The 25,595-nt window shown below is 36.5% G+C and overlaps 1 protein-coding gene across 3 annotated transcripts in view; it reads left to right on the forward strand.

Moving 5' to 3' along the window:
• The window catches only part of AMMECR1 (AMMECR nuclear protein 1), a 238,564-nt gene that overhangs the window by 160,841 nt on the left and 52,128 nt on the right, over positions 1 to 25,595 (forward strand). For 2 of the 3 annotated variants that reach the window (XM_077889506.1, XM_077889503.1), the window contains one exon: positions 14,532 to 14,642. The exons of the other annotated variant lie outside the window; for it this stretch is intronic. In XM_077889506.1, coding sequence (XP_077745632.1) covers positions 14,532 to 14,642 — 111 coding nt within the window. The remainder of the gene's footprint in view (positions 1 to 14,531; positions 14,643 to 25,595) is intronic. 3 annotated transcript variants of the gene reach the window in all.

A 25,595-nucleotide genomic window follows, 5' to 3' on the forward strand; every position in this document is an offset into this window, starting at 1 on the left:
GGATTTTGCTTTTTCTCTCAGAGGTTCTGCACTGGCTTGCTTATTGCTAGGCAAAATTTCTGTGGAAATTTCTGTTGTTCTGTGCTTACTTTCTAAACATTGAATCATCATGATGTTGCCTGATGTGTTAGTGGGAAATTTTTGAATTTTAAAAAATTTTTTAAAGATTATTTGAGAGAGAGAGAGAGAGCCAGAGAAAGAGCCAGAGAGACAGCCAGAGAGAGAGCCAGAGTGAGGCAGGGGCAGGGGTGGGAGAGAGGGGGAGGGAGAGGCAGATTCCCCACTGAGCAGGGAGCCCCACGTAGGGCTCAGTCCCAGGACCCCAAGATCATGACCTGAGCCGAAGGCAGACGCTTAACCAACTGAGCCACCCAGGTGCCCTTGTTAGTGGGAGATTTTTAAAAATAATTTTTGATAGGATAATTTAATGGTATATATCACATTGTTTTTCTGCTTGTTCCATAATAAAAAAAAACCTTTGCATATTTGGTTTCCTTAATATGGAGCTTGTTCTTAGGCAGCTGCCCTACTATAGACATGGCTGTGATCGCAAGATTTGTACCTTTAAGACTGTTAGTGTTAGCTAGTACAGCAGTGAGGTAAATAGCTGTGCCATCAGATTGTTTAAATCATCATAGCTGAAAAAATAGCCCTATAAAAGTAGCAGTAACAAAATACATATATATATATCAGACATTATTCATGATTATGAATAAATTCTTCAAGATTTTTTTAGGTGTTGTAAGTAAGGTTGTTTAAATTGTATTTATGGGCTTTTTTTTTTCATTTTAACTTGTATGGAGGGAGAATAAGAGGATGGGCTATTTTTGACCTTGACTTAAAGAAGGTCATATCAGTGTGACTTGTAATGGACACTTTTGTCGAGTTCAGTTTCAACCTGACTGCTTTGATTTTTTTTATTTCATTACTTTGGATTTTAGAGTTCTTGAGTTGATATTTTTTAAGATTGACATCTCTAACCTTTTGGTTCTGAGTAGTGCATTGCCCCTGAAATTGGTTGAGTCACTTCATATTCTTCTGAGTTCACCATCTGTCAAAGCAGAAGAGATCTGTCCCTTTTACTTTCTGTCTTCCTGATCCATTTTCTTGTTTGCCATGGTCTTCTATTTGTGGTAGGCTTTTTTCACATTTAATACATACCTACCACAGAGTTTGACCCTTAGAGTGACTGACTCCATTTTAAAAGGCTTTGGGACTTCCACTTCAGTCCAAGAAGTTGTAACTGGTATAAGACTTGTTCCCTTCTGCCTCACCTACCTTGTAAATAGCTAGGAGCTGGGCAAAAGATTTTAAGCAACTGCTTTCAGAGGGGACCTGTGATCCTTGAGAAAAAAGGGACCAAATGAAGTGAGCCCTCCAGTCAATCTGGCTTTTTGCCTATGAGCAATTTCTGGACCATAGCCTTGTAAGAGGGAACCCAAGCAGAGCCTGCAGTTTTGTTGAATTGGTGAGACAGAGCTAGGAACTCAGGGAGGTCTAGGTGGAAGGAATTTGTAGAGCAGAGTATTGGGAGTGGGGGGGCCACTCAGAAATAGCTTCAGAAATCTGCATAAATGTCCCCTTTTCCCTTTTATCTTTGGCTAAGTATGAATCTGTGCATGTGTTGAGAGAAACACCATAGGGCTGGGCAAAAATAAGCTAGAAAGTTGAAAATTTACTGGAGCTCATACAGGACTGAGAGACATTTGAGTTGCCACAGCAAGAGATGAGACACCTCATTGAGCACACAAAGTATTAAATAGAGATGCCAGAAGGATCATATCTTATTAATAGGGCTACTGTTAGCCCTAAAGTAGAGGATACTCTGAACCCAAACTAGCAAAACTTCAATCCAAGCTTTGAAAAATAATTATCCACTAATAATTTAGATGCATGACAAAAAAACTTCACTCTTCAAAGGAAGGCAGTGAAATCAAAACACTCAAAAATAGAATGGTTATAATGTCTGATATGCAAAAAATTACTAGATAGTCCAAGAAGCACTAAAATGTGACCCATCATCAGGAGGAAGTCAGTCAATAGAAATAGAAGCAGAAATGACAGTTACAGAATTAGCAGACAAGGAATTTAAAACAGCTATGAAACTATGTGGAACAATTGAAAGAAAAGCATGAATATAATGAGGAAAGAAATTGAAGACCTATCAAGAACCAAATAGAACTTCTAAAGCTGAAAGGTATAGTACATGAAATGAGAAAGTCACTGGATGAAATTAATAGCAGATTAGATTAGACTCCAGAAGAAAAAGATCAATGAATTTGAAGATCTAATAATTGAAATTATCCCATCTAAAAATGGAGAATGGAAAAAAGTGAAGAAGGAAAGGAGAGGGATAGATATAAAAAACAGTTGAAGAAATAATAGCTAAAAATTTTCAGTTATGATGAAAACTATACACCCATAGATCCAAGAAGCTCAGTGACCTCTAAGTGGAATAACCACAAAGGAAACCACACTAAGGCTGTTATAATCAAATTGCTGAAAACCATTGGTAGAGGGAGCATTTGAAAAGAAACTAGAGGGAAAAAAAGAACACAATACATACAGAAGAGCAAAGATAAGAAATTATATACATCTCATCAGGGATAATGCAAGCAAGAAGACAGCGGAATGACATCTTTAAAGTGCTGAAAGAAAAAAAAGCACTGTCAACCTGAAATCCTATCTCCAATGAAAATATCTATACAAAATTAAAGCGAAAAGAAATGAAGGTGAAATATATTTTTTTCAGACAAACAAAAACTGAAAGAGTTGTCACCAGCAGACCTGAACTACAAGAAATATTAAGGGAAGTTCTTCAGGCTGCAGGAAAATGATTCCAGATGGAAATTTGGATCTCTACAAAGTAATGAAGAGTGCCAGATAAGTGCGGTAAGTGTGGGTAAATATACAAGACTTTTTCCTCATTTTAAAATTTCTTTAAAAGCTAAGTGATTGTTTAAAGCAAAATTAATAATCTGTTGTAGAATTTATAAGGTATATAGATCTGAAAATATGACAATAGCCCCAAGGGATGGAAGGAATGAAATGGAAGTATGCTAAGGCCCTTATGTTATATGTATAGTGATGTAATATTATTTGAATGTAGACTGTAGTAAGCTAGAGATGCATCATATACAATGTAGAATAACCACCAAGAAAGGCATAACTAGTAAGCTAATAAGGGCAATTAAAATGGATACTAAAATACACTCATTTAATCCAGAACAAGACAGAAAAAGAAGAGCAAGGAAATGATAGGAAATGTAAAAACAAATATAAAATATAAAGGTGATAGACTTAAACACAACCATATCAAAGTTACATTAAATATAAGTAGTCTAAATACAATTAAGAGGCTACATAAAAATGTAAGACTCAACTACGTACTATGTATAAGAAACTAACTTTAAAGAACTAGATAGGTTAAAAATGAACAAATGGAAAAAGATATGTCATGTAAACACTAATCAAAAAGCTAGAGTGACTTTGTCAATATGTGACAGATTATACTTCAAGACAAACAGTATTACCAGGGATAAGGAGGGACATTTCATCATGGTAAAGTGGTCAGTTCATCAAGAACACAACAATACTAAATGTGTGTCTTCTAACAAAGCCTCAAAAAACATGAAAAAAAAAAGACCAGATACAATGGAAAGGATAGAGACAAATCTACAATTAGAGATGGGTATTTCGACACTTTTAACTCAGTAATTAATAGTGTAAGTAGACCAAAAAAAAAAAAAATCAGCGAGGATATAGAAAATCTAACCAACACTACTATACCTAACCAACTGTACCTAATTGACATTTATGAAACACTGGACCTAACACTACCAGAATATGTTTTCTTTTCAAATTCACTAAAATAGACCATATTCTGGGCCATAAAACAAGCCTCAGTATATTCAGAAGAAGGGAAATAATACAAAGTATATTTTCTGAACAAAATGGAATTAAATGAGAAATGAATAACAAAAGATATCTCAGAAATTCTCAAATATTAGGAAATGACACAGTACACCCTAAATAAACCATGGGTCAAAGAAGAAATTAGAAAATATTTTGAACTGGGGCATCTCAGTGGCTCAGATGATTAAGTATCCAACTCTTGATCTCAGCTCAGGTCTTGATCTCAGGGTTGTGAGTTCAAGCCCTAAATTGGGCTTAATGCTGGGTGTGGAGCCTATTTAAAAAAATTCAGCTGCATGATAATAGAAAATACAACATATTAAAATTTGTAGGATGTAGTTTATACAGGGCTTAGTGGGAAATTTATAGCTTTAAATTAAAGAAGATCTAAAATGAATTATCTAACACCCCACCTTAAGCAAGAAAATGAAGAGCAAATTCAACCACAAGTAAGAGGAAGAAAATATTATGAGTAGAAATCAATAACAGAGAAAACTAACAATAGAGAAAAATCAATGAAACCATAGCCAGCTCTTTGAAAAGATCAATAAAATTGATAAACTTATTAGACCGATACAGATAAAAAAGCTACAAGTTAGCACAATTTACTAATATTAGGAAGGGTGCAATAGACATCACTATAGATCCTGCAGACATGAAAAGGACAAAAGAATATTGTGAATAAGTCTAGGCCGATAAATTCCACAACTTAGATGAAATGGAAGAGTTCCTCAAAAGACACAAATGACCAACATTGACTCAAAATGAACTAGAAAATCTGAATAGTCTTATATCAAATAAATTGAATTCATAATTAAAAATCATCCCATAATTAAAATCTAAGCTCTAGTGACTTCATTGTGAATTCTACCAAATATTTAAGGAACAAATCAAATCAAACTTTTAGAAAATAGAGGAGGATAGGATTCTTCCCAACTCATTCTATGAGGTTGGCATCACCATGATATCAAAAATTGACAATATATTACAAGAAAAGAAAACCATAGATCAGTATTCCTTATGTTCATACACACAAAAGTCCACCACCAAATATTAACAAATTTTAAAAATGAACCTAACGGTATACACAAAGAATTACTCATAATGGATCATAAACCTAAATGTAAAAGCTAAAAATACAAAACTTCTAGAAGACAATAAGAAAAAATTTCCATGACCTTTGGATAAAGATTCCTCTATCCGACATGAAACATGAACCAGAAAACAAAAATTCATAAAATTAAACTTCCTCAAAATTAAAAACATGTGCTCTTCAAAAGATAACATTAAGAAAATTAAAAGGCAAGCCACAGACTAGGAAAATATATTTGCAATGTACATTTGTGATAAAGCTTGGCATCCAGAACATACTTTTTAAAAACCTCCAATTCCTGTAGAAAGAAGACAAACAATCCAATTTAAAAATGAGTAAATGAGTTGAACAAGCACTTCCCAAAAGAAAATATGTGCATGAATAATAAGCACCTGAAGAGTTACTCAATATCCTTAGTTATCAGAGAACTGCAAATTAAAACCACAGTGAGATATCCCTACACATTAACTTGAATTAAAAAAAAATCAAATGTTGATGAGGATGTGGAGCAACTGGCACACTCATACAATACTGGTAGGAATGTAGTCAGTACAGCTATTGGAAATTGTTACAGCCAACTGGAAAATAGTTTGGCAGTTTCTCCTAAAGGTAAACATACACCTACTCCTAGCTCAGCAATTCTCTTTGTAGGTGGTTCTCTAAGAGGAATGAAAACTTATATTCCCATTAAAAACTTGAATGTAAATATTATCATAGAAGCTTTATATATAATAGCCCCAAACTGTAAGCAACTCAGATCCATACATGAGTGAGTAAAGAAACAAATTTTAGTATATCCCGTTCAGTGGAATACCACTCAGCAATTAAAAGAACAAAACACATGAATGAATATCAAAAGCATTACGCTAAGTGAAAGAAGCCAGACAAAAAAGACTGCATATTGGATGATTCCATTTATATGAAATTCTGGAAAAGACACAATTATCGAGACTAAAAACAAGTTAGTGTTTGCCAGGGTCCAGAAGTATGGAGAGGGACTTTATATTGCCAAGGGGCACAAGGGAACTTTTTTGGGGTGATGGAAATGTTCTATAACTTGATTGCATTTTAGGTTACATGTATGTATACGTTTGCCAAAATTCATTGAATTTTACACTTAAAATGGGTACTTTTATAGTATATAAGTTATACTTTAATGGGAAGTAGAAAGGTGATTTTTAAAAAACACTTTGGAGGTGAGGATTCAGTTCTGTTAGAAAAAAACCCCTGAATCTCTTGGGGCATTTCAAAATAGCGGTTCTTAAGAGGTTGAACTGTTTTTTGAAAGGTAAAAGGGAGGGGGAGTGGGGGAAGATAAAGGCAACATAAGCAGCCCTGTTATAAAAACATGGTCTCAGTTGACTGATTTGTCCTTAGATCCTGCCTTTCCTTATAACCCCTAAAATGCAAAGGGTTTGGGGAATTCCTGCTACAAAGCTGAGAGTATCCAGCTCCTTTCTCTCAAAGGAGCAAGTAATCCAATTCAAGGACCTTAAAATCAAAACAGTTACCTTTCTAAACCCAGAAAACTTCATAAACGACCACATCACAAATTTATTGTAGGTCTTATGAACCTGGCTCATTACATTGGAGCTCCTTGGAATGGGAAGCAAGAAAGATGGAAATCTAGAATGAAGAAGCTAGATAACTTTATAGCTCTCTTTATATTAGTGTTTAAATCATTCAGCTTATTTATTTCCTGTCTACTCTTTCTGGTCACTGAGTGGGTTCTGAGGATAAGACAAGATGGTGGAGAAGATAGATCATTAGTGGGGAGGTAAGATACATGTGAAAAAAGAAAAACTTTTAGTTGTCTTCATTGTTTGAAGTGTTAAGTATTCCCTAACCATCCAGCATATGAATCATCAAGTGGAACAAGACGTTTGGTACCAAACACAGTTCCATAAAAGTTTTAAAGGGCATTAAAAAAATAAAAGTTGACCAGCTCAATCAAAGCATTCTAAAAGCTCTGAATCTAGCTCTCTCAGTTGTGCTTATTGAATACTTAAGACTTCAGTAGAATGTTTTTTTTTTTTTTTTTGCCTGGTCTCTCTTATATTAAAATAATTAATTCTTTTTATAGTAAAGGCTGAGTCCCAGCCCTTAAAGATCTTTGAACAAATTGTTTCAGAACAGGAATTCCAAATATAAATTATTTAATTGTGGAAATCTATGGCATTTTGTCATTTAAAGCTTATTTTATGAGCTTTATCCTAAGATGCTACCATATATTAAATTTAATACTCACTGTAGTCTAAGCTAAGACTAGAAAATATGTCTAAATATAGTATTTTTTTCCAATACAGGCAGGCTTTCTCATCTAATTCGGGGCTGTAAGAAATAAAATAAGACTATAAAAATTAGGCTATCTCAATGTATCAAGTCTGAGACTGAATTTTTTAAAGTTTACTGAAAACCATTGATTTGGTCTTGCTAAAAGGAGGAAATGGTTTTTTCAGTTCAAAATTTGGCTAAATCCAAGCTAATCCCTTAAAGTATGCTTGTGATTTTGCTGGTTATATGTTGGTGGTTATTACACTTGACTTATAAGACATACACATACACATCATTCAACCTTCCCAGTCATCTGTAAGACTTTAGGCTATCTTTCTTGGCATTTGCCGGTTAAATTAGCATTATGGTGGTGCTAAAAATGGTGGTGGCAGGGGGCAGGGCAAATATAATGTTGCATGATAGAATTTCTAGGAACACCAGGCAAAGAAAACTACTGAAAATTTGGTAATTCCTGGTTCCCACTTCCAGATATTTGTGGTCTTCTATACTAACCCATGCTGTCTGTTTGAATAGTGTCTTCTTGGGGTGCCTGAGTGGCTCAGTGGTTGAGCATCTGCCTTTGGCTCAGGTCGTGATCCTGGGGTCCTGGGATCAAGTCCTGCATCAGGCTCCCCGCAGGGAGCCTACTTCTTCCTCTGCCTCTCTCTCTGTGTGTGTCTCTCATGAATAAATAAATAAAATCTTTTTTTTTTAAAAAAAAAGATAGTATCTCCTTATTTTCCTGAGCCCCATGGGATCCAGGCTATTTACAAAAGTTGGAGGGAGAGGAGTGTCATATAAGGCTGTGATGGCGATTTAGTGTATTTTCCTTATCTGCAGAAAAGGATTGGTTGGATGAGACAAGTATAAGATGGTGGGCGGGGGGTTGGGGTGTCTGGGTGATGGGCACTGAGGGGGGCACTTGGCGGGATGAGCACTGGGTGTAGGCTAAATGTTGGCAAATTGAACTCCAATAAAAAATTAAAAAAAAAAAGAACCTTACCTTCTCCCCGTGCCTGCCCCATTTAACCACCTCCTATTGTTCTCCCTTTAAGGTTTCTTAATTTGAATTTCAGATTACCTGGAAGAGTTAAGGCTCAATACCTTAACTTAATACCTTAACATAATATCTCAACAGATCAATACCTAGCTAAATAATTGTTAAGGGGTGGTAAGTGGAAATTTTCATTTGGCAGGAATTTTGATTGGACCAAATTTGTAGCTATTAGATCACTTGAGTTTGATGAAGGCTGGCTAGACAAGAGGAAAAAAAGTGAAGAAAGAGGGTTGAGAGGGAGTCAGAAAGGGTGTTGGGAGGCCATCAAAGATAAAATAGGTTTTGCTGTGGACTTCCAACAGGAATAGTATAGAAGCTTATACTTACAAGGTTGGTTTAGTGTGTCTAGGCTGATCCAGCCATTTCCAGTGTGTCCTGGTATCTTCTTAGCTAATCTTTCTCTCTCTTCCTTGGAGGTGGAGAATAAGATTTATGTATTCCTAAGAATTTCCTATTCTCTGGTATCTTAGAAGACATCTAGCTTTGCTACTTGCAATTTTTTATCTCCCTATACTGGGGGGGAAATGACATTGGTAGTAAGATTTGAAGAACTAGCCAGGTTTTATTACTAGCTAGTGAGGTGACTCTCCACTTAAATCACCCTGGATCACTTTCATTTTTTACCTGTAAAATCAAGAGGAAATATATAATCTCCTAAAATTTCCTTCATCTAACAATCTTAGGTAATTATATAAATTATGAACTATGTGCTAAAACTCTCGCTAGGGGTTTGCTATGGATGGAATTATGGCCCCACAAAATGAATATGTTGAAACTCTAACCTCCACTGTGATGGTATTTGGAGATAGGGCCTATAATGAGATAATTAAGGTTACATGAGGTCATAAGGGTGGGTCCCTGATCCAATAGGATTAGTGTTTTTGTAAGAAAAGCCGCTAGCAAGTTTGTATACACAGGCTCATTCTCTCTGCATGCTCAGAGAAAAGGCCAAGTGATTACAAAGCAGTCACTTACAAGCCAGAGGGAGAGCTCTCACCAGAAACAGAACCCCACTGGATCCTTGATCTTGTCCTTGCCAGTCTCCAGAATTGAGAAAATACATTTTTGTTGTTTAAGCCACCTGGTCTGTGTATTTTGTTATGGTAACCCAAATAGACTAATAAAGGATTTAACCACATTGAGTACATTTTTACAAATGGAATGTGGAGTTTCTGTGATTTGTAAATGAGGTAGGTAACTTCTTTGTATTGAAACAGGAAGTGAAATGTTTTAACCTTGTGGTGGAAAGAATAGGCTACCATTTCTGTTTTTCTCTGAGCTCCTAGATCCTGGGGAATTACAGTATTGAGTTGGATGTTATGTGTAATTTAGTTGGATAACTGAGTTAAGTAGCAGAAGAACCTGAGCATCATTGAAAAGCCATCATTATTTGATGGCAAAAGAAAAGAACCATGCTAGGTAGCTTCTCTCTTCCCATATATATGTGTAATATTAATAACCTTGGTGAATACCCATTTATAGTAATTAGCATTATATTGGTAGGGATTGATATCATCCTGTTAACATTACCCGCTACAAATCTCATTCTAAAGAAGAGTAAATTAACCTATTCAACCTATTTAACCTATTTCTGCTGTGGTATGGAGGGGGGATAGGATTTATGGTAAAATATTCTTTGTGAATACGCCTTTTTCATAGTTGTACCCCTCTCCCACAAATATGTGTCTAATCTGTTCTGGTCTGCGTCAGTAGTCTCAAAAGAGGGATGTAGTGGGGCGCCTGGGTGGCTCAGTGGGTTAAACATCTGCCTTCAGCTCAGGTCATGATCCTGGGGTCCTGGGATTGAGTCCCACTCAGCCAGCAGGGAGCCCTCCTCTCCTTCTCCCTCTGCCTGCTTCTCTCCCTACTTGTGCACTCTCTCTCTAATAAATAAATAAAAATCTAAAAAAAAGAGGGGCATAGGCAGTGGCATTGCCACTTGGGCTTGAGAATATTCTGCTCATATTTAAGTTGCTTTTCTGTACTTTTGCTGAATCCCTCCAACTACGTTTCTCTGAGAGCTAGTACTATTGACCTGATGGTATTGGCTGCCAGTTGGCAGAGAGGATTCACCTAGATTAGGTGGTTACTTCCTGTTCCTGTCTACAGACTTGGAAAAATGGAGAGTTTACTTTCCTCCAAAGGTTTCTTAGAACGTAGTGGTACAAAATGTTCACAAGTAGGAAAATGCTTTAAAAAGCTATGTCTGGTTACTCTCAGATAAACATTTCCATTAATATTTCATTTCATTTTGAGCCCCTTTATAGCTTGTAGTAGTTTTTTTTTTCAGTGTATGTAGGTGGCTTCAAACCATATGGTAAAAGCATTTTCCAAAAACATTCAATCTTTGTCTTACTACGAACTCTTTTCCTGAGTTCCTTGTCACTAAGCAGCTCCTCTCAACAGGCTCAAATCCCTTTTTTCTACTTTGATCTATCTCTGATTACATAGATCTCATAAGTCCTTTTGAGAACTTATACACATTTTAATAACACATTTGAGGATGAAATTGCCTATTTCTTTCCTCTGTGCATTGTTGCTATTTTTAGGTCATATATATTGAATGTTCCCATAGTCATTGTCCTGTACAAAGTAGTTATCACACACCAGATACAATTTTTTGTGCTCAGTGATGTTTATTCTGTTTCAGTGTACTTTAAAATGCTTCTTTTCTCAAGTTCTTTCCCCCATAACATGTTGCTTGTAGGTGTTTTGTTTTTTTCAATTCCATATATGTGTTCTTTAAAAAATTTTTTTCTAAATTCTTTTGTTGAAGAATAATCAACATACAATATTGTATTAGTTTCAGGTGTACAACATAGTAATTCAGTATTTACATACATTTCTGAAATGGCTACCACAATTAGGTCTGGTTACCATCTGTCACCATACTAAGTTGTTACAATATTATGGACTACATTCCCTAAGCTGTCATAACATAGCCTTGTATCTCTTAATCCCCTTCACTGACTTGATTCATCCTCCTCCCCCCCCCAGCAACCATCCATTTGTTCTCTGTATCTATGAGTCTGTTTGTGTTTTGTTCGAACACAGAACACATATGTGTTCTTGATAATGTACGCTGGATGAGCATTTGTAAATGAGAAATTAGAGCCCCAGATTGTGAAGGCATAGTTGTATTCTGTCTCCTAAAAGTCTAATCTCTTCCATCTTCAGGCATCTGCTCTACACACAGTGAGGTTGTCAAGTAGCAATCTCTCCCATCTTTGACACAGATATTTCCCCGCAATACCAACCCCCAAAGCGTGTGTTGCCAGGGGCAGGTAAGGAACAGGGAGAGTGTAGACAACTCTGCATCTGCTTTACCTGTTATGAGGGCTCCTGAGAACAAATGTTCAACAGTTCCTAAGATTCAGAGAATGTTAAATCTGCAAGAGACCACAGCAAGTTATCAAGATTATCATACTACTTTATGTTCTCTGAAAGTGCTATGTTCTTTTACATCTCCATGCCCTTGCTTATTATGGGGTATCTTTTATCCCAGCCTGTCTGGCGAAATGCAGCTTATCCTCTAGCACTCTAATCCTAATTCATCATCCCTTCATCAGTGATAGCAAGCATTATAAGAAACTGTATATCATTTTCCCTACTCTGTGTTTTGAATGCCCTCCAACATATTCCATAATATAGTAGTTAATTTGTATTCTTTTTCTATTTACCCTACACGTTTTGAATGTTTGCTTGAATAGGCAGGATTATGGAAGAATGATGTACATATATATTTTAGTGGAATAAATAAGATAACTGAAAGTAAAGCACTTTTTAAAAATTTTTATTTATTTGAGAGAGAGAGAGAACAAGTGGTGGGGAGGGACAGTGGGAGGGAGAGAGAGAGAGGCAGACTCCCCGCTGAGCAGGAAGTGTCATGCAGGGCTCTTTCCCAGGACCCTGGGATCATGACCTGAGCTGAAGGCAGATGCTTAACCGATGGAGCCACCCAGGCAATGGAGCCACCCAGGCACCCAGGTAGAGCACTTTTAAATGACTTTCATCTCTAGAGGTTTTGATGGGAAATTAATTCACTCACACTTTTAGGTTTCTTACTCAAGTCACTGAGGAAGAGAATACACTATTTAGTTCCAGGTCATCAAAAAGCCATCATGGGGGATCCCTGGGTGGCGCAGCGGTTTGGCGCCTGCCTTTGGCCCAGGGCGCGATCCTGGAGACCCGGGATCGAATCCCACATCGGGCTCCCGGTGCATGGAGCCTGCTTCTCCCTCGGCCTGTGTCTCTGCCTCTCTCTCTCTCTCTCTCTCTCTCTCTGTGACTATCATAAATAAATAAAAATTGAAAAAAAATATTTAAAAAAAAAAAAGCCATCATGGTATTTTAAAGACATTTTAGTATATATATGTTATAGTGTGATTCACTTTGTTCTGAATCTGCCAAGAGACATATTATGGAGATAGGATTTGTATCAGTGCTGTTATGGGAGAAGAGTGGCATCTTACTGTCCACAGAATTGTTGCTGACATTGACTCTTCCAAATTACAAAATGAAAAATAGAGGTGAAATTCATCATTAAAGACAGTAGTATTAACACGAGTTATACGTCTAATTCTTGTCTTCCTAATAATTCTTAGTCAAGAGCAATTAGAGAAATGCTCCAAGTGGAGCATCAGTATCTTGTCTCAAGTTATAAGGTGTTTAGGTTCATATGATGTAGAAGCAGAAAACCTCAAATTTTCCTTTTGCTTTTTATCTTCATAATTTTAATGTAGGTCATCCAACACTTGAATACTAACATTGACAATCATTTGGCCTCATACTTTAGTCATTTTTTTAATGCATCTGGACATTTGTTTCTTGGAAGAAGGCAACTCTTAGCACTGCTCCTGGTTTGTACACATTATTTATTTGGGAACCTGTCTGTCTTTGTGACCACCTGTCAGAATTTGGCATTATTTAAATGTTTGAGATGGGTGATTGAAATAGTTGAACAGGATCTTCTCACCCAACTGCTGAGGACTGACTAGAGAGTACTTTAAATACAGAATGTATTCTCCAACTCAACAGCATATTATTAGAAATACATAACATATGGTATGTCCCCCTAAAATTTAAATTTAAATTTTTAGAAAGCAGAAATGTACTATATTATACCCATAATACTGTGAATACTCACATTAACATGAACCACCCCCAACTCTAGGGTATTTATCTTTTTTACACAATGTGCTAAAATGTGTAAATTAATTTATCTCATACAAACTGACATATAAAGTTGCTTCTAACTAGAATTGTTTCTAGACTCAACCATTAATTGAGGCTGTCACTGGTTTGCTACAGGATCCAAAATACCTACTATGTTAAACTTCATTTAAAACTACAGAACTTTCTTGACGCCATCGTATTTGATGCTTGAGAGATTGCATTTGTTGGCCATACTTTTCCCTAAAAATTATAATAATTTTTGTGGTTTCAGAGTCTTACTTTGTTAATGTTTGCTCTTGCCCTTTACCTTTCCAAACTCTACTTATTTTTCTAGGTCAAGCTGAAGGGAATCAAACCCAATTGAAATTTTCTTCTATCCCTGTGGCTTCATTCATGGCATCTTAGACATAGTTTATAGCACTTATTTTCTTTTGCCTGTGTTGGTTAATCATGAACATGCCTGCCTTCTGTACTGGCTCCTAGAGCACTCTGATGATGTTTTAGGCAATCTTGTATTTCCTGTAGCACCATTCATAATACATAATATTCAGTATTTGTTGAAATTTGGGGGTTGGTTTTTTTTTTTTTTCTAAACTAGACTTAACAAATCAATCAATAACGTGAAGTTTAAATGAGGACTCAAGCTGTTGGGCCATGCTGGTTATGGCTTTGTCCAGGTTGTAGTTATTATTTCATTATATATTAACTGTGGGACTACCTCATCTGTAAAATAGGAATGTTTGTAATAGAATTACTCAGGCTCTTAGGGTTGTTGATGAGGATTAATATAATTTGTTTAAAACATTTATCATGCTGCCTAACATATAGAATACACTCAGTACATTCCAGATATAATTATTGTTAAATGCAGTCCCATTAGGCTAGACTCAGCCCCTTGGGGGCCTGTCATGTAGTCTTTATGTCTCAGGTACCTAACCATGCATATGATAAATATTCAATAAATAACTGTCTTGAGTTGAATTGATGGATTGACCTTATTTTTATCTCCCGTTACAGCCCACTGTTTGTAACATGGAAGATTGGTCGAGACAAAAGATTGCGTGGATGCATAGGTACTTTTTCTGCCATGAACTTGCATTCAGGACTCAGGGAGTACACACTTACCAGGTGAAGACCAATTTTTGTTACCTCTGCTTCTACGTTAAAAGAAAAAAAACTTATGAAACTTGAACCTGATACTTTAACTCCTTTGCTTTACTAAATTGTTAACATTCTTGACTCCTTTCACATCAGATTTTTCCTTCTCTTCAACATTTGCCTTATCCCTGGTAAAATTTTATTGCCACATTTTATCAAAATATAAAATACTGTAATTACATTGTATTTTGCCATAAATGTTTTAAAGTGTCTTCCTTCAAAGGCCAGCTTATTTTGTATAACTTGAAAATGGATGCCCAAAAGTCAATGGCTTACCACAATGTATTATTTCCTTAATAACACTGTGTCTTCTCTCTTAGGCTTTGTAAGAATTGTTGATGTCATCTTACATGTATTGTTGCACTTTTATGTACTCCTGCAATGGAGGGGAGAGCCTAGGAAGAAAGGGATGCCACAGCCTGGCAGTGTTATCATTCACATTCACACTTTACCCAGAATTAATTGTAGCTTACTTATTTTGTTTCGTCTAACACAAGGACAAAGTAATGAATGCCTCATTGCAGTTGTTAAGGCTTTGTTTTTAATTTCCAAACGCACAAAAAGCTATCGAGTATGCCATCTGATTTTTTTTTTTTGGTTCAAGTTTAGATTTCTAGCAAATTATGTTCCAGAATTATTTCAAAAGAAGAAAATTCCTTAAATAATAAGCTATTAGTAAAGGAATTTCCTGTTTTTGTTCATATTTCAGGGTGATTATCTGATACAATTTCTATAGTTGTAATATGCACAAGTATCTGTCCAACAACAAATTGGTCCCTGCTGACTGTTGGTACTTGGGGCACATTGCTTAACCTCCAACAGATAAAGTAGTAATTACAGGGTTTTGTTCTATATACTTAGTAGGGATGTTAGGGAGGTGTTAGGGGAATGAAATAATATCCAGTCACTACTTTGCTTCTGGAGTAACATTGCAGAACATTCATTATTTTATTATAGGATTGTATAAATGCAGCTTGTGGTAGCAGTTAATAAAATATTGGTAACTGAGTTTAGTATTCTTTTTTTTGAGTTTAGTATTCTTATATTTGAAGGTACAGCTCACAACTACAGGGTTTTCTTAGCTTACAGTGAAATTGGAAAGAAAAGCAAAGGCTTGGAGGGTCACCCTCACTTTTTATATTTGCACAGGCATTAGAATTGAGTGTTTGGACTTGATTAAGAACATACAGGCAGTAAAAAGATCAAAACACGAATTCTAGAAATGACTTGAACTTGCCAAAGATAGCGTAAATGCTAGTCTAAGCAAGTTAGATTTTTTTTTCCTGACATGAAATACCATGGACTCATTTTGGGACTTTAGCAAATTCTGCCAGAGACTACCTCTTTGGGACAAGTACATACAAAATTACTTTTTTAATATATAATCAAAGGCAATTTATTACACATTTCCTAAAATAAGTTGTTATGAGGAACACTGGCTCCTTGGTTATTGCTTGGAAAAAAAGGATTCTATAGCCAAATAAAATTGGGGAACACTGGTTAAGCAAATTTAAGCAGCTGTGCTCACTGCAGGACTTCTCAGAACCTTTTACGTCAATAGTGTTGTGAGTCTCTGAGTGAGATCTAGAATGCAGCATTTCCCAATTCAACTCTTTTGACCACAGAACCCTTTTATCCTCCCACTCCATTCATTGTCTTAGGCCATTAGTATCCCAAGGAATACATTTTTAGAAATATAAGTCTGTCATAAAATTTCCATTTTTCTTTATAGTTGAAAAGTCCAAGTGGATAGTACAGAAACCCTTTGTACTTTCTAATGAAATTGTGGCAGAAATCCCAGTATCAAATGTTATATACTTTAGAAATCCTTAGTAGTAGTGACTGTAGTAAGAGTTTGGTTTTGTTTAAAGAAAAGATGAAATCTTTACCTACACTGATAAGAAGGGATGAAAATATTCAACTTTTCCGGACTTGTGGATCTGTCTCCTAGGGGTATTACCAGAAGAATTTTAGTATTTTTCTGACAATAATGTGACTCTGAATGAAACATTCAAATAGCTCAGCTTGGAAATTTGCCTGCATTTGTATATATGGTTACCTTCATTGTAATCTATGGTCTTCCTGTTTATTTTTCAACTTTCTTCTCATGTTTTTATACAACTTCCTGAAATGGTGTATGGCACAGTAGATATGTGTGTTCATGTGTGTGTATACACATGTACATACCTTGACTTTTTTTTTAAGATTTTATTTATTTATTCATGAGAGAGACAGAGAGGCAGAGACACAGGCAGAGGGAGAAGCAGGCTCCATACAGGGAGCCCAACGCGGGACTCGATCCTGCGACTCCAGGATCACGCCCTGGGCCGAAGGCAGGAGCTAAACTGCTGAGCACCCAGGGATCCCCCTTGTCTTTTTGCTTCTGTTTGGCTTAATTCCTTTTGCTTATATAGCAATAAGAATGTAGTTATTTGGAAGAGATGAACAAAAGAAAACACATCTTACAATATTACAATTGCTCTTTTTTTCTAGATTCAGCTTAGAGTCAAAACTGTGGAGTCATCTTTAAAAAAGTTGCAGCATAATATCTTTCAGCTAAATAGGAGGCACTTATCATTTCTACAAGGTGCTGTTGATGGTATTATTGATAGCTGTCATTTATTAAAACGTGCAAAGTAAAAACTTTGTTGAAACTTCAGAGGAGCTTTATATGCATGCTACTTACAACTCAGGTATTAATGCCACATTTTAAAAATGAGGAAACTGCAGTTTACAGAATTTAAGTAATTTATCCACTTACACATCTAGTAAGTGGTAGAACCAGGATTCAAACCTAGGCCATCTGACTATAAAGTCCAAGCTCTTAATTACAACATTCAAGATAAGACAATGTAAGTTTTTCTGAGAAATTGTGTTTTGCAGATTTGTTGTGAAAATAATGAACTTCAAAGAGAGTTACTATAAATTGTATAAATCATGGATTGATAATTCTTCACAAAATCTAGTTAGGAGTTAAGATTGAAATTTTGGCACGTTATTTAAATTCCAGAAAATCTACAGATAGCATTATGAAAAGTATATAATACAGGGTCGTATAGACTAGTCAGAAGAAAACTGACTTGGATTAGTACTGTACAAAGGGACAATGCTTATTACAAAAATATCCTTCTGTATGTTTTGAAATTGTTTTCTCTGGCCACACATAAATAATGGACTGGACTCTGAGAAGAATACAATTATTTTAAAACATGACGATTGCTGATTATTGAAATTTGTTCTTCAATCTTAAAAGACCATAAACCACAAAATTTACAAATGGAATCAAATGAACATAGAGGTTTAGGGATAAAAGGGAAGTGTATAATTCTTTATATTGATGTGCTACCATCACTACCGTTCATATCCAAAACTTTTTCATCTTTCCTAACTGAAAGTCTGTACCCACTAAACTCCCTATTGTTCCTGGCCCCAGCCCCTGGCAACTATCATTCTACTTACTGTCTCTGAATAGAACTCTTCTACATACCTTATATAAGTGAAATTGTATAGTATTTGTCCTTTTGTTATAGTCTTATTTGGTTTAGCATAGTTCAAGGTTCACCCATGTTGTAGCAAGTGTTAGAATATCCTTCTCTTTTAAAAGGCTGAGGAATATCTCATTGTGTATATCTAGCACATTTTGTTTATCCATTCATCTGTGGACATTTGGGTGACTTCAACCTTTTGGCTATTACAAATAATGATGCTATGAATATGGGCATACACATATCTGGTTGAGGACCCTTTTTTTAAAAAAAAAAGCTAACCATTTTATAGAAGACAATGATCTAGTTTGTTTATGGTCCCTTGATCTCTAAAACCTAAGTCTAAAATTGGCCAGGTCCTTTTTAATGAAATGTCTATCATAGATTAAGTTAATTTATAAACATACAGTTTTAAAGTTAAAACACTTGTCATAGTCAAGTTTATGTTCTCCTAATTGAAACTTTTAGACTGAACTGAAACCTTATAAATAGGCTGATTTCCTCCCAATTGTAAAAATGCATAATTTCTGTGTAGATAGCAGAAAGATTGTGAGAATTATAATGTAGAACTATGAGATAGACTATTCCTTCCTTGTTCTTGGAGACTCTGGGTAAAAGCAGAAAATCTTAGAGCAAATAAGAAGCAGGATGGAGAGCTCAGAATTATTTATAGAAGTTATCCATGGTGACATGTTCAGGTCCACAAATTACTATATTTATTAGTGGTCAGAGATTCAAAGTAGAAATATTCTTTGTCCCAGGTGAAGAACAATGTCTAGTATTTGCCAAGTTACTTGCATTTATGGCCATTACATGTAAGAAAGCTGAGGCAAACTTATTTCCTTTCTTTTAGTATTTAGAGCATATACTTTTATAGGAAGAGAATCACAACTAACATAGATGAACACAAACATGTCAGACAAAGATTCCTTAAAATTTTGGCCAATATGTTGACCAGCAAAGCATAGGTCTGATTCCTTATATAAATTCAAGTTGGTGGTAATTCTTCTGGAACATATAAGTGAATAATAGAGATGTTCTTATTTTGTAAAACAGAAATGTGGCCTGTCATCAAACTTAAAAGACTATCTTTTCTTCTCATTTACTTTGTTGGACTTAGACCTCTCAGCAGTGAAATAATTATGCAGGTGTGTGGGCAGTGTCTGGAGCTTGATTCTGAACCATGCCACTTTGTTGCATTACTTAATTCTGAGAAATTAGCAATGGAGGTTTGTTCGTTTCTCAAGAACAGGGTGACCACATAAAAGGTGATGTGTTTTGTTTTGGAGTTTGTTTTGTGAATGAGAGGTGTGTGTGTGTGTGTGTGTGTGTGTGTGTGTGTGTATCAGAGAGAGATATTGAGATCGACTGTTTCTATGTTACCAATGTTTATTTTCTATTAGGATTTTTGAGCTTTTAGAAAGAGCTGACAGACCTACTTTATTACTTTCAAAGGCCCTGGCTAGATTGGGTTCTTCTGGGTGACTAGATTTGTTGTAAACCAAATTCGCTTTTGTGTTTAGTGTTATCATCTGTCATTTTTCTAAGGTAATATGAGACTAAAACCATTATAAGCAGCATAATTATGTTTTTCCCTCTCAGAGGGGACTATTTTGTGATCATTGTTATTCTTAATTATTTTAGGTAACTGGACTCGGCTCATTGAGAATAATTAGATTAAACAAGCCCCTCACCCAACCTTATTTAATATTAGTGCTCATGGTAGCATCACCCAGATTGATTTTTCTCATAAAAAGAAAAGCTGTACATGAGTCACTTCTAACTATACTATTGTCATGGAGGCTCATTCTGGAGATGCTCAGGCTAGACTACTTTTGGCAAGTGTCTGTGGCAAGACTCCTGGTTAAAATATGCTTTTTGGAAAAATAAATTAGAAGTATCAAAAATTAAGTATGCAAACTTAATTAGCTTAATTTGTCCACATTTTGTTGCCTTTGTACAAAAGGCAGGTTGGCCTGACTTCTAAAATTTGTCAGTTTTAGTGTATAAGTTACCAAATGAGAAATTGTTTCTCAGATTGTGTAAGCATTTAATTTAAGGTGTAGTTTGAAACCTAGATTGTTATATACCCTCTACTAAAAATTATTCATAAGGTAGCACAATTAAATATAATCTGTGGATATCTGGAATCCTCTTTTTAGCCACTAGTTTAATGCACTCTTTCATTGTTCCATGGTTGTGCGAAATGTACAGAGATGTAGCCGAAAAATGGCCAGCAGAATGTGGAAGGAGAAAACTAAAGAGTATGAACCATTCCCAGTATGGGTAATGGCTCCCGAATTATAGAGAATGATCTGAATTCATATAGCACCTACTACTGCAGAAATTAAGTGTAGTGAGAATGTCAGGTTCCAATTCCTTATCATATCTTTCAGATCTTCAGATATCCCGTTGGAATCCCCATGTTGCTTTTAGGGCCACAGGCACAATGCCTTTGAGTAGAAAAAGCAGAATAGGCCATCTGTAAAAAGGTGAAGATGTGAGAGAAGCAGAAAATAGGCTTTTGCAATGTCAGAGTTCTTGGTTCTTCCATTTCATAAGAGAGTAAACTACAAAAAATTGACCCTATTCTTTGCCCCTGGGAGGCTGCTATTTCCCCTTTACTCACGTTTAAACAGCTCATCCTGCAAATCCAGTCTAAATTTTCCCTTAAGAATTTATAATATAGTAGGAGAGATAAGAGTAAGTTATATAAATAATTATAGCCCTAGATAGAAGGTGATTTTTGCCAAAGAGTCAGAGGTGGCACTGGATGAACAGATACTGTACATCTGCAATAAAAGTAGAAATACATTTAAAACAATTAATGAAATTATTTCATTTGGCCCATCCTTTGTCTACTTGGAGTAAAAATAAAAACCACTAAACCATTTTTTTGTTTTGTTTTTATCCATATGGACAAAAAGTCCCAAATCCCAAGGACATGTATAAATTATTAATATCAAAGTACCATATACAAGGTATTGAGTTTTTTGAGAGATTAATATATATTTTGAAGGGAAAAATGAACTTATTATTGAAAAATTAAAACCCCAGAAATAGAGCACATTTAAAAGAGTGTGTGTGGTGAATACACAGTTCACCAAAGACTAACTAGAACCAGTTGAGTTATAGCCTGATGCTTGGCAAATGAAGAAAATTAAAAGTTAATAGTTTAGATTCAATTTCTCTCTTGTCCCATTAAAATGAATTCATATTTTGTTTCAGTATAGTAAATTGATATCTACCTCCTTTCGTCAGAATCATTGCTTGAGACTGTCTCCATTTTTTTTTTCAGATGAAAGACCGAAGTGGTAAAGATAAATTAGAACACAAAATTGTGTGAAATCATTATTATATTAGATGCAGTCTAAAATCATACTGTAGGCATTTAACAATATATTTATTTTTGTCTGAACATTTACAAAATAAATAATGAATCTACTTATAGGTATCTAAAGTATTTGAATCATGAGGACCTGAAAGAACAAGAGAAGAGATTTTGTATCTTAGTGTCCTGGAAGAATAAGATGCTTACACCAATATATGCTCATGGCGATTATTCCTGTCTAGGGTATCATACAAATAATATGGGTTTTTTTTAGATTTTATTTATATATTCATGAGACACACACACACACACACACACACACACACACACACACGCAGAGACACAGGCAGAGGGAGAAGCAAGCTCCATGCAGGGAGCCCAACACGGACTCCATCCTGGGTCCCCAGGATCATGCCCTGGCCTGAAGGCGGCGCTAAACCACTGAGCCACTGGGGCTGCCCCAAATAATGTGTTAACACTTCTAGGGGACAGTGTTACTAATAATTTTAGTACTTTAAAATAACTGAATATTGAGACATGGTGCAGCAAATAATACTAAATTTTTAGTTCCTATTTTATAAGCATGAGAAAATACTTTTTCAAAGATTTCCTTAAAAGGTAAAGAAACAAAGCCTTCCTCTGTATTCTTTGCCTTCCTTCAAACTTTAAACCACCTCACGTGGATATCCAAAATAGTAGCCTTTGGAAAACTTTCATTTTCATCATTGATAATAATTTTGTGTTCTTTAAAGTCTAAAACACTAGTCAGCCCTCTATCTCATGTTGTAGATATATTTGTTGTAGAAATAACTTCCAGATTTTTTTTTTTACATTCTCTCTCACTTTTTACATAAAGATCAAACATTCGATATAAAACTCTTGTCCTAGGGCAGCCCTGGTGGCTCAGCGGTTTAGCTCCGCCTTCAGCCCAGGGCCTGATCCTGGAGACCTGGGATCGAGTCCCACATAGGGCTCCTGCATGGAGCCTGCTTTTCCCTCTGCCTGTGTCTCTGCCTCTCTCTCTCTCTCTCTCTCTCTCTCTGTGTGTGTGTGTCTCTGTCTCTCTCTGTCTCTCTCATGAATAAATAAATAAAATCTTAAAAAAAAGTCTTATCCTAAAGAGAGCTACATTATCTGAGCTGCTGCTTTACAAAAAAAGTTTAAGAACCCATACTATATAATAAAATAGGCATGGACAAATGGAGACTTTTTTTGAAAAGTTCTGTTGGAACAAGAATTTCATGGATGCTGAGAAATTTTAAAGATGGGAAATGGTATTTAGCATATTCTGTTGAGAATGAGGCTCTAGGGGATCCCTGGGTGGCGCAGCGGCTTGGCGCCTGCCTTTGGCCCAGGGCGCGATCCTGGAGACCCGGGATCGAATCCCACGTCGGGCTCCCGGTGCATGGAGCCTGCTTCTCCCTCTGCCTGTGTCTCTGCCTCTCTCTCTCTCTCTCTCTCTCTCTCTCTCTGACTATCATAAATAAATAAATAAATAAAAAGAACTATATTAAAAAAAGAGAGAGAATGAGGCTCTAATTATTAGTATCAAATTTGCATTTTCCATATGTTTAAAATTTAAAAGTGAAGAAAATATAGTAGAGTCGTGAAGTGTAGCTTTACAATTTGTCTCATGTTCAGAAAGCTCATTTTTATTTCCTTTTTTAAAAGATTTATTTATTTATTCATGAGATACACAGAGAGAGGGAGAGAGAGGCAGAGACACAGGCAGAGGGAGAAGCAGGCTCCATGCAGGGAGCCCGATGTGGGACTCAATCACGGGACTCCAGGACCACGCCCTGGGCCCAAGGCAGGCGCTAAACCACTGAGCCACCCAGGGATTCCCCTCATTTTTATTTCTTTTACACTTTTTACCTCAGCTCACAAAATTATCCTATAAATAAATCTATTGGAAGTATAGGCTTCATCATTGAAATTAGATCAGCATGACATCACCATTTTTAACCCTCATTTTTTAATTTATACATTGAAATGCCAACTTTTGTGTCCTTCCTAGTGGTGAAAGAAAAGATTAGAAAAAGCCATAAAAATAAATTCGTCAGAAGCTTTGATTAAAGGGATTGCCCAGAACTCAGCTTCCTGTTGCTATACCCAGCGACTTTCAGGACTGCTTTATATATGGTCCACAAAGCTTATTTCAAAGGTTTCAACTATTGCTGCTTCACTGAGAATGGGAGGAAAGTCTCTTTCAAATTGTTCAGGCTGCTGGGTGATGAATGAAGTGCTGAATCACTATATTGTCCACCTGAAACTAATATAACACACCTGTATGTTAACTATACTGGAATTAAAAGAAAAACGTAAAAAAAAACCCCACAAACTTCTTTAGGCTGCTTTAAATCAAAGCCATTCTTCTAAGATGACCTTCTTTTGCTCCCTAGCTGAGGGGGATTGATTTGCTCACCTAGGTCTGGAGAAATCTGCTAATCCTTTGAAATGAGTGGAACGGTGTCGCATATAAGAGCAGTAAATAACCACACGTGGCTGGTTAGATCAACACTGCTAATGAGGTCATGGGTTCAGTCCCCATGCGGGCCAGGTCACTTTGTTCAGCTGAACATAGACTGCACCCGCTTCCAAGGGGGCTCAGACAAGAGCGTGCAGATGACTCAGTACCACACCCAAAACTTCAGCCTTGTCTCAGCAATAGGAAACACTCTACATTTGGAAGACCCAATCATGAGATTTCTCCCAAATAGTTCTAAAAATAATTGCCTTGAATCTTAAAAAAAACATGAGGATATTTTTAAAATTAATTTCTTTTCAAAAGCCCTCTGGAGAGAGCCAACAAGATGTGGGGGAAAAAGCTCCTTGGAGTAGCAAGTGAAAATGCCAACACAGGTTGGGTTTCAGGGGGCCTGGAGATGTTATAGACAAAGGGGGAGATTTCTGGTTGCATCCCTGGCCTCAGAGGAGAATTTGTTCATTTGTTCCTCTCTTGAGTTTCACTTCGAATCAAGAACAGTGGCCAGGAGAGGGAGTCATCTCAGATACCAGTGGGTTTCAGCTCGAAGCCACTCTTTCCAACCTCTGTGGTGAAAGGAGGACTATATTAAATTCACCAATGTGTGAGGACATATGGTAAAATATACCCGCTCTTTTCAAAAGGCCCTTTTTTAAAAGGCCCCATTGTCAGGTTGTTACCTGTGGTGTCTGGAGATGCTCTGGTGCCTCCTGAATCTGCTTACTAAGGTGTGTGTGTGTGGTCTAAGCATACGTGCGTGCTTCTCACGCTATTTTAATTCCCTCTTCAGAGCTTCATTAGTGCTCAGAGTAGCACACTTACCCCAGTAGCCACACTGGGCATGAACACACCCCTTGGCAAGACTAAACTCTCCTCTTTGACTGTTAATCCTGATGCCTGAGATGAGAAGTCCCCCTGTGTCCCTCCTGTCTTGCCTAGAGTAAAAAACCAAAGTCATTCCAAAAGCTCTGTTTCAATTAGAGTGAAGTTAATGCTTTACAGTGCCATCACCCTCTGTCTGCCCCTGCCTCACCCCTGCCCATCTCCTATTCCCATCCTTCTTGTTTTTTTTTAAGATTTTACTTATTTTTTAAAAAGATTTTATTTATTTATTTATAAGAGACACAGAGACATGTGCAGAAAGAGAGGCAATCTCCCTGCAGGGAGCCTGATGCGGGACTCGATCCCAGTACCCCGGGATCATGCCCTGAACCAAAGGCAGATGTTCCACCACTGAGCCACCCAGGCATCCCAAGATTTTACTTACTTATTTGAGAGAGAAAAATATCACAAGTAGTGGGGAGGGGGAAAGGGAGAAACAGGCTCCATCTCGGGACCCCAAGATCATGACCTGAGCTGAAGGCAGATGCTTAACCAACTGGACCACCCAGGTACCCCTCCTCCCATCCTTCTTAAGAAGCACACCTTTCCTAACCTCACATTCCAGCCATGCAAAATTATCCACCACTTCCCAAATACATGTCTTTCATGTCTCTCTGGCTCTGAACCATTTTTTCTCTGCCAACCACGTATCTCTCTGTTCCTACCCAGTCAACTCCTCCCCATCCTTCAAGACACAGCTTGCTCCTTACTTCTGTGAAATTCCCTTGACACTCCCACAG

The sequence above is a fragment of the Canis aureus genome, chromosome X, assembly GCF_053574225.1.
Source record: "Canis aureus isolate CA01 chromosome X, VMU_Caureus_v.1.0, whole genome shotgun sequence".
Taxonomy (NCBI): domain Eukaryota; kingdom Metazoa; phylum Chordata; class Mammalia; order Carnivora; family Canidae; genus Canis; species Canis aureus.